Source organism: Puccinia triticina, chromosome 15A (genome assembly GCF_026914185.1).
Source record: "Puccinia triticina chromosome 15A, complete sequence".
NCBI lineage: Eukaryota > Fungi > Basidiomycota > Pucciniomycetes > Pucciniales > Pucciniaceae > Puccinia > Puccinia triticina.
In genome coordinates, this window is record NC_070572.1 from 393,611 (window position 1) to 403,725 (window position 10,115).

At 45.0% G+C, this 10,115-nt stretch overlaps 1 protein-coding gene across 1 annotated transcript; it reads right to left on the reverse strand.

The window, feature by feature from the left end:
• Positions 1–8,346: 8,346 nt before the first annotated feature.
• On the reverse strand, positions 8,347–10,115 carry PtA15_15A49 (uncharacterized protein; the record flags this gene model as incomplete). The annotated part of the gene is made up of 8 exons (XM_053163702.1): positions 8,347–8,547; positions 8,636–8,678; positions 8,902–8,936; positions 9,004–9,147; positions 9,211–9,321; positions 9,382–9,546; positions 9,612–9,835; positions 9,893–10,115. The coding sequence occupies 8 exons, from the start codon at positions 10,113–10,115 to the stop codon at positions 8,347–8,349; spliced, it is 1,146 nt and encodes a 381-aa protein (XP_053027215.1).

A 10,115-nucleotide genomic window follows, 5' to 3' on the forward strand; every position in this document is an offset into this window, starting at 1 on the left:
CATAGTTAAAACTGTTGCTGCAGTAAGAGACTCCAATCTCACAGCGCAGGACAAATTAACTGATCTTGACATCAGCCTGGCGGACTTCAAAAATGAAGTAATCACCATGATTAAATCTGAGATAATGGTAGCTCAGCGTGAGCGTGAGGAGCACCAATCTGCTCAGTTAAGAATTCTGATTGACCTTGTCAGCAACCAGGATGACACAATCAAAGAAGTTGCCAAACAAATCACTCAGTCTGTTTCGGAACAAATTAGCACTTTGAAAATTGAGATTAAGTCCCTTAAACAGGCAGCCTCTGGTATTCAAACTCCGCCCCACATGACCAATAAGGCGGAATCCATTGTTCAAGAAGAATTACAATTCAATAACCCTTTCTTGAACACAAAAGAGAGAGTCTTTCAACATAAAGAAAGATCAATGCCTCCCAAAAAAGAGGAACCTGTTGAACAAACCCCTCCTTACCAAAACCAAGCAAGACAGACCTCATCACATTTGAGCAACTTTGATATGTTTGCAATGAACAAACTCTTGCCACCCATCAAAGAATGGCCCAAATTCACCGGCGAAGGAGAATATGATCACATATACTTTATGAATTACATAGATCATCTCCTTGAGTCCTACAAAGCGTCAGATGAAATAGTGACATCCAGATTACCCCGATTGTTTGAAGGCATGGCCTTAGATTGGTTTGTAGGAAAAAAGAAATCAGTTGGCAAAATCAGCTGGAAGGAATGGAAGAAACTGATCCACTTACAATACGGCACTGACGTCTGGGAAGATAAAATGCTTGCCGCATATGAAACCGACTTCTTTGACCCTATGAAACATGTGCCTTACAAATGGTGCTTGACACAAAAGAAGAGAATTGACTGCATATATGATCAACCTTCTCAAAAATTTGTCACCGAGAAAATCTTGAAAAAGTGTCGGGGTGACTTAGAGCATGATGTAATGTGTCGCCTGCGAGATCCTGACGTAGACTTAGCAGAGTTAGTCTCAGTTATAGAATTGGTGATTGCTGCAAAAGGTTTAGATAAGAAGCCCAAATCTTATGAAGAAAGAAAGAGTGCTGTGTATAGAGATAATGCGCCCACCGGCACAAAACCTGCTGAAACTGCGCCAAAAAAGGCTAATATTCCTGAGTGTTATAATTGCGGGGAAAAGGGCCATAAGAGACCTGAGTGCCCCAAACCCCGCAGAAGGATTAACAACATTGAGGTGTTTACAGATGACGAAGGCGACTCTGACACTGGATCCCAGTTTGATATAGTACATTTTGAAAATGACCGGGAGAGTGTCACCGGGGATTGTGGATCCGAACCAATAGCCCGCTGCAACGTGATTCAAGCAGACTTGGGTGACCCCCTTCACATTACAGTAATCCAAGGTGATTCAAACTTGCCACAAAAATGGAACCCTTCCGCTGGAGTCGGACATGTATCTGATGCCAAATTGATGACTAATAAGCCAGAAGAAGGTATGAGTTATACCCTAGGCAAAACAAGTTACACTACTGTGCTCTATGATGGTAAAGAAGTTAAAGCTCTCCTAGATATTGGAGCCTTCTGTTCATGTACCAGTACCAACTTGTTGAGCCGGTACTATCCAGGATGGCGGGAGAAATTACTCCCAACCCCGCGTGCCAAGTTTAGTAGTTGTAATTCTGCACTTAAGCCTATAGGAGTTGTAAAGATGCCACTAATTTTCCCGCACACCAAGGGTTCACTTAGACTACATATAGAATTTGTAGTGTTAGAAGATGCTGTGTGTGATTACCTAATCTTGGGAAATGATGCATTCTGTCTTTACGGGATAGATGTTTTCCAAAGTAAAGACAGGTTCTACACTATAGGTGGAGATTGGAAAAGGAAGTTTGAGATATGTAACATCAATTTCCAGAGCCCTGTAAAAGGAAACCAAGACGAGAAAGAGCTGAACCGTTTCCGTCAAGATTACATGTCTCAAGCTGCCGTCAGTGACACGCTGAGCAAAGACCAACATCTAGATGTGTTAAAAATTTGCTTTGAACATGAAGAAGCTTTCTGCACAAAAGAGGAGCCCATAGGTAATATCTCCGGACATGACATTGAGATAGAACTTACTTGCAAACCTCCTTATCCCCCCGCGCTGAGGAGAGCGGCGTATCCCTCAAGCCCTAAGTCCCGTGAAGCACTAGAAATTCACATTAAAGAACTGCTAGAACTTAAAGTATTGAGGAAAGTAGGCCATAATGAGCAAGTAGAAATAACTACACCAGTAATAATAGCATGGCATAATGAGAAGTCCCACATGGTAGGAGACTTTCGAGCGCTTAACAATTATACGAAAGCGGATAATTACCCTATCCCCCGTATAGACCACTTGTTACATAACTTGGCTAACGCGAAGTTTATCACGACAATGGATGTGCTTAAAGGTTTCCACAAAATTCCTATTAAGGAAGAGAGTAGGCAATTTATGAGAATTATCTGCCACTTGGGTGTTTACGAATATTTACGCATGCCTTTTGGTATTAAAAATGCGCCGTCCCACTTTCAGCGTATGATGGATACCATATTTGGATCTTTTATCCGACAAAGCTGGATGATGGTGTACATAGATGACATCATCATATATTCTGCGGACTGGGAGGAACATCTTAAGAAAATAAGATTAGTACTCAACACAGCTATAAAATCCGGTTTGAAAATGTCCATTAAGAAATGCAACTTTGGATTCAAAGAACTTAAAGCCTTAGGCCACATTGTCTCAGGGTTATCACTAGCTATAGATCAAAATAGAGTGGCGGCAGTACTACTCAAACCTATGCCACAGACAATTACAGAAATGCAGTCATTTCTTGGATTCTGTAGCTATTACCGTCAACACATCCCTAGGTTTGCAAATATAACCAAAAGTTTGTATGAACTATGTAGCAAGGATGTCTTTTTTGAGATGACCTACGGGATAGTGGAAGACTACGAGCAGCTAAAGAGACTCATAACTACTGCCCCTGTCTTAGCTCAACCAGATTAGGCTTTGCCATTTATCCTGTACATAGATGCCTGTTTTGAGGGAATAGGTGCCGCGTTACACCAAGAATTCATCATAGATGGAGTACCAGTAGAAAAACCAATCTTGTTCATATCAAGACAAGTCCGTAAAACAGAGATGAGATACGGTGCCAGTCAGATGGAATGTCTCTGCCTTGTTTGGGCATTAGAAAAATTACACTACTATCTGGAAGGTTGTAAAATCATAGTAGTCACCGACTGTACTGCTGTGAAAACTCTCATGAATATGAAGACACCTAACCGTCACATGCTCAGATGGCAAATTGCAATTCAGCAATATAGAGGCCACATGACTATAATTCATAGAGCGGGAGCTAAGCATACTAACGCCGACGGACTAAGTAGATGGGCTCTACCCAATACTCCAGATAACCCAGCGTACGACCCAGAAGATGAGGACGTATTTCCAATCTTGGGCATTCATGTATGTGACATTGATGATGTATTCTTTGAAGAAGTCAGAGTTAGTTACAATGAAGATATGGAGCTAGTTAAATTAATCAATATATTGGACAATGAAAACAGTGCGCCAGAATTAATTGCTAGTCTACAGGAGAAATGGCTTACTCCTTACAAAGCCGGACAATTCACGCTCTTAGACGGCATAATTTATTTTCGTCATAGACACTCTAGCGTAATTGTGCTAAGCAAAGAGAGTCACATCAAAAATATGTTACAAGAATGCCATGACAATGTTGGTTCTGGTCACTTCTCCGAAGAGCGCACCGTTGAAAGAGTCAAACAAACTGCCTGGTGGATTGACTGGAAAACCCAAGTTAAAGAATATGTTAAGTCATGTGAAATTTGCCAAAAGTCTAATAAACAAACCGGCAAGAGATTTGGATTATTACAAACCGTTGCAGAACCAAAAACGCGGTGGGAAATTATCAACATGGATTTTGTAACTGGCCTACCTCCGGGAGGACCTTTCTCCTACAACTCTGTTCTAGTAGTAGTAGACAGGTTCTCGAAAAGAGCCAGGTTTATCCCGCATCATAAAGATGATACAGCTATGGAAGTAGCCATATTATTTTGGAATAGAATAATGGCTGACGTAGGTATCCCAAAAATTATTATAAGTGACAGGGACCCTAAATTCACGTCAGAATTTTGGCGAAACTTGCATGATATGCTGGGTACTAAACTAGCTTTTTCCACTGCATACCATCCGCAGACAGATGGCTTAGCAGAACGCATGATACAAACATTAGAAGACCTACTCAGAAGGTTCTGTGCGTTTGGATTAGAGTTTAAAAACAGTGACGGGTACACACATGATTGGGTCAATCTGTTGCCAGCATTGGAAATGGCGTATAATAGCAGCAAACATTCTACTACAAAAGAAACGCCCTACATCTTAGAAAGAGGATGGATACCGCGGTTACCTAAGGATACTATTAATGATAAATTACCTGTAGCCCACCCAACCGCAGTAGACTTCAAAAAGATGTTAGACGCAACAAATGCTCACGCAGCCAGATGTGTCCAAGAAGCAGCAGAGTATAGTAAAACTCGCTGGGATAAAAGTCACAAAGAACCTGAATTCCAAATAGGAGATCCAGTGCTTCTGTCCACAGTGAACTTTAATAATCTGGGAGGCAGCAGAAAACTGAAACCCGCGTTCGTGGGACCTTTTGTCATTAAGAACCTACACGGTAAAAATGCAGTAGAAGTAATTTTGACAGAAGAATTCAGTAGGAAACACCCTGTGTTTCCCGTAAGCCTTATCAAGAAATATGTTCCAAGAGCAAATGAAGTGGTCCCCAAACCGTTACCGGTACCCATAGAAGAACCTTTAAAGAAAGAACAACTTAAGGTACATAAGATCCTCAAAGATAAAAAGGAGAGGATTTCAGGAAAAGATACAAGGTTATACCTCGTAAGATACAGAAACCAATCTGCAGATAAAGATGAATGGCTGCCAGAGGACAACATCCCGGACGGTGCAATTCACCTACGTAGCTACAGAGCTTCTAAACGTAAATAATTTTAGAAATTCAGCTAAGTTAAGAGTAACTTATCTTGGTGGTGGGGAATGTCAGCCGGGCTACCATTCTAAAATAGAGCCCCGCCTGCAGCTCCGGTAGCGCAGCCAAGAGCACCGTAAACTGGGTGCAGAGCAGACCGCAGCGCGGACCTCTGCGCAGCATAGATTAGTTTTGATTGTTTTAATTACTTGCAAATAGCTTCCTAGAGAAGCTAGACACCAAGAGGACCGCCGCGCGGTCCAGAACCTCTTCTGTACAATATATTCCAACTAAGTACAAGTAACAAAACCAAGGGAGCCTGTATGAAAAGACCCCCTCAGAAAACCCACGTAATACTCAGCAGACAGCCACTGGTTGTGTGAAGACTACGTGGGCTTGGTAGCGGCTAAATCACTCAGCCTGTAATACCTGGTCGCATGGAAACAACAGTCGCCGGTAGGCGGCTAAACAACCAAGCCACGCGACTCAGAGAACTACAGTACCTGGTCGCGTGGTAATAATCTTCTTCCGAGCTCCGTCGCAGCAACAGTAGCGGAAAGACTCGGATACGAATCGCCGAAGAGCTCCGCATAGGAAATGACTCCTAGTGATCCTCTACTCGAGAGCAGAAGATCTCTAGCGTGTCATTCCGAGTAGAACTCAGTAAACAGGTTCTGAGAAGGAAGAATCCTCCTTGCAACCAGTATCCAAGAGATACGGGTCTTAAGAGTAGCAAGACCAGTAAAGAGGCTGTGCCTTCAAACAAAATGTATTGGAAGGCCAGCCAGGAGAATAGCGAGCCGACGAGCCTCCCAGAAACAGCATAAAAAGCCGGTGTTGGGAGGACTCTGGCTCCCCAGAATCGTCAATCACTTTAACCGCCCAGCAGCGCACTACTTCGCCAAACATATTCGTTGATCAGTTCGCTCTCAGCTTGTGTTAGATTGTTTTTAGATTCATTGCTCGTCGCTGGACTCCTGCTCCAACAGTAAGTCCAGCTCATTTTCTCTTTATCATCTCGGGAGTAATCCCCATCAATTATATACTTGGGAACTTGTCGAACAACCCCCGCTTGTCGGACCCCAGACAACACAGGACATACTACCCCTGCTTGTCAGGCCCTGTAAGAACCGCCCCGGAGGGCACCTTAACCATTCCGCTGCTCTCGCGGCCCCTCCGTTACATCCCATCAGGGATATAAATCTTTATAAACCATCATCTTACCGCGTCTACAGACGCGCCCACTCGCCGCAGTCACTTGTGTAGCTAGAGGACTTCGTGTCTTGGCATCACCAAGCCTGACAAAGTTGGTGTTCAAGAAAAGCCTTGAACACCAACTTGCAAAAGTGCAAGCAAGTCATGCATGGTCAACTTTGAATCCCTCTACAATTCAAAAGGTTTTGCAAACAATGTGGAGAATACTTTTTTTTTGAGCTGGAACCTGTACCTGTTCCCGCCCTAGCAGGTGTGGGCCAAAGGACACCTGCTTAGGTTTGGTGGGAATAGCTCAATGGTAGACCGTAGAGCAACCCAGCATGCATTGGGGAGATGTGGGTTCAAGTCCGCCTTTCCGTACTACCCTTTTATCTTGATCTACAGGTTATGAGCCCAGTGTTGATGTTTCTGCATGCCTGGGATGAGCCTCTGGGAGTGTGATTTGATGAGATCTTATTCAATTGCAAACACTTTAGAACCAGTAGTAGTAAACAACTAGGTATTGAGTGTTGATATGTATTGATAGACTTATTGAGAATGGCAATGAATGTGAGAATAGCTAACTATCCCCTCCCCCTGAACGATAATCCACTGAAGACTGTACGTTCACAAAACAACGTCCAATAGACAATTGGTCGATGTCGTTGTTGGTTTAGGTGATGGTGTACTTGTTTGTTGAGCCTGACTTGATGGTTCCGAGTTTGTCCGCGGTAAGAAAGTACTGAGCAAGATTCTAGAATTTGTGTTAAGCCCGAGACTGTAACATGTAACATGTGATGGACATTTCATTATCCAACAGGGAGGTGTAGTGGGTTCTTGTAGTTTATCGAGATCTTATTTAATTGCACGCTCTTAAAAAACTGAACACAAAACAAGTTAATAAAATGTTTGATTGAATGTAAATAACAATGTGTATTTGAAGAGTTTTTTACCTATGCGAGTGCAAGTTAAATGTGACGACAGACTGTTTGAGATGGCGAGACTTTGAGGTTGGGAAACTAGAGAACAACAAAAGAATACTGAGTCGACGATAAATATCAATAACGTAAACAATGAAGCCCAGCTACCTATCCTCCTCCCCCTGAATGCTTATCCCTGGATAAGTTGACGTTCACGGATGCTATCAATTGACACTGAGTGAATTGAAGCGTCCAGGATGAGTATAGGCCTCGGATTCGTTGATATCAACGACTTTACCTTGTGTCGATACCGGGTTTGAGTTATGATGATGTTCTTGCAGGACTTGGACTTTTCGGCTCTTGTTGGTTCGGTTCTACACCACGGGCGCACCAGAACGTCTGGGGACGGGGAAACCACGCCGTCCCAGGACAGGGCCACCCCCGCAACAATATACGGCCCATACACGGGCCCCGTGCCAGGTCTCGCGACGGCACCATGCAGCCGTCTCGAGACCCCACAAGAATTCGGACGGTCTTAATTCCACGTCACCAGACGGGAGCAGCCGACGTGAGCCCGTCCGCTTCAGCACGCCCACCAAACGGGGCACTCCCCACCGACGGCCATATCCCAGAAGTACATTGAGCCCACGTCGCGCAAGCCGTTGCACGGCACAGGCACGGCATCCTGCTGCACGAACCGCAACGCGCCGTGTAGAGCAAGTACAAATTTCCCACATCATGGGATAACTCAGTAATTATGTAATGACAGTTGTATTTGGTATTGCGTACGCATTGGGGGAAAAAAGAAATATACACATGCCCAACACACACTACGCCAAATGAAACATTCACAGTAAGGGAAACTACGTAGGAGAAACAAAGAAAAAAAAACTATCTACAAATGTGTACAAATTTGGGGGAAATAGGCACCCATCAAGAACAACTCTTGCATGTCATGCTCGATGGGATCCGGTGCTGGCCGTTGGCAAAGGTCGGGTCGCGTTTTCTTCTGCAATGATTGCCATCTTGGCCATCACCTCGAGCTCGGTGGGGGGCCGGATATTCTCCACGTCAAGCCGAGAGAAGAATTGGTCTCCAAATGAGCTTGAATCCAGCTCAAGTATGAGCTTGAAAAAACTGTATGCAGATAGTCGTGGTTCAGTAGCGATACAAGCGCATGAGCCATTGCGTGCGCCAAAGGTCACTCACGCTCGCCTGTAAGAACCGCACCGTCCTCGGAGGTCCTGTAGTTGCTTGTCAATTAAAGCCCACTGCCGATTAATATCCCCCGGCACCCAACGGGCATAGTGAGAAATCGTCTGAATCCTCAGATAAGCAATGCGCGCCCTGACCCGAGTGTCGGTGTGAAGGTCTCCCTCGGAGTTAGGCAACATCCAAGATTGCATCTGTAGTACATATCAAAACAAGCAATCAGTTAGGAAAGGTTAGGACATGCCCGCTTTTTTCGCCCGGTTGACAGTAGCCTTAACTTACATCAATAATCAAGTTGGTCAAGGTGGGAACTGTTGTACCGGAACTGGGAAACTCCCCCAAGGGGAAACTGATATTGTCATGGTGTACGGTATTTATAGGGCCTATGTACATGTAATTGGGTTGGTGAGAGAATATACATAAGAAAATGCTAGAACTATGCAAATAACTATACGTATAGAGTATGTGTTTGTAATATGTAATGGTGAGAAATATGTGACAGCATGTAAACCCATAGTCCCGCCATAACAGGAACTGGGTGTGTCAACGGTTGGCCCGAAGGGCTGTGAACCATGCTCAGCAACTGGAAAATGCCACAACGAGTGAGCCCCCAACAATTGCTACACACGCGACGCACGGAAACTACTTACCAAATTGCGCATTGCACCGCGCTCGTGTTTCAACCTATCACGCAACTCGGAATTGACGCTTGCTACTGCTGCCGGGTCTCTATCCACATACCCGGCGGGCAGGTAATCTTGTTTAAACTTGTTTGATTGCATTCTGACATGATCCTGAATAAGAGGATGTCAGTTCAGCGTCCATCGCGCAATTATCAGCCCGTTTCGCACCTGCACCTGCTCCAGTAGACTGCGTCCCGCTGGCGGTCCACCTTGAATTGGGTCACATGAGTACACCTCCAAAAAAGGATCCATAAGGATTTCCTTTGCACGGTTCTGGACAAAGGCCTACAGAAAGAAAGTCAACTGTTGATAGCACATCAAACTCTAAGAGGCAGGAAGACCCACCCAAAGGTGACGTGAATAGGAAAACAACCGCGCCTGTACCGACAATGAGGCCGCCGTTGGAGTTGCCAAAAGGGCCATGTCCCGGGAGTGAATGAGCGACTCAACTGACTGTCTCACAGATAGAATTGAATACAGCAAAATGGCATATTGTCGCGGTCTGGGGATCTGAAGGTATGCAAAAGGTCAGCTGGGTTGTTTCTTGAATGCAGATAGGTTACTAGAGAATGAACCTGAATCAGTTCCTCGGCAAACTCAGTGTATGGTGCACGTAGGTCATATGTGCGGCCCATGTTATCGGTGAAATTCTCACTGAGGTGCTCCTCATCTACTTCGAATGGTACTATTGACGGAGGCCAAGGTCGGCTAACACCCCCGCGTGGGCCCCCATAGTTTGTGGTGGTTCCAACTGGTCGCCTTACAGGGCTTTCCTGTGCATGGCCTGGCGGCAAATGAGCTATACAATGGAGTTAATGACGAAAACTTGAGCAACTATTCTGGAATTTGGACTCACCAGGCCTTGCGGGCCCATCGGCCAATCCTTGAGTCCGATCAGGATTTGCTTGCGAACCTCGCAGAGGCGGCGCATAGGGGGCACCACGACTAGCCCGGTGTCTTCGCGCATTAGAATGATTCAATGCAGAGCGAGAAGACAAACGTGATTCCGCACGGCTGGCCTGTTGAGGCGTTTGGCGTGAGTTTTGCGCTTCATCGTTAGACTGGCTGGATGAGGACAT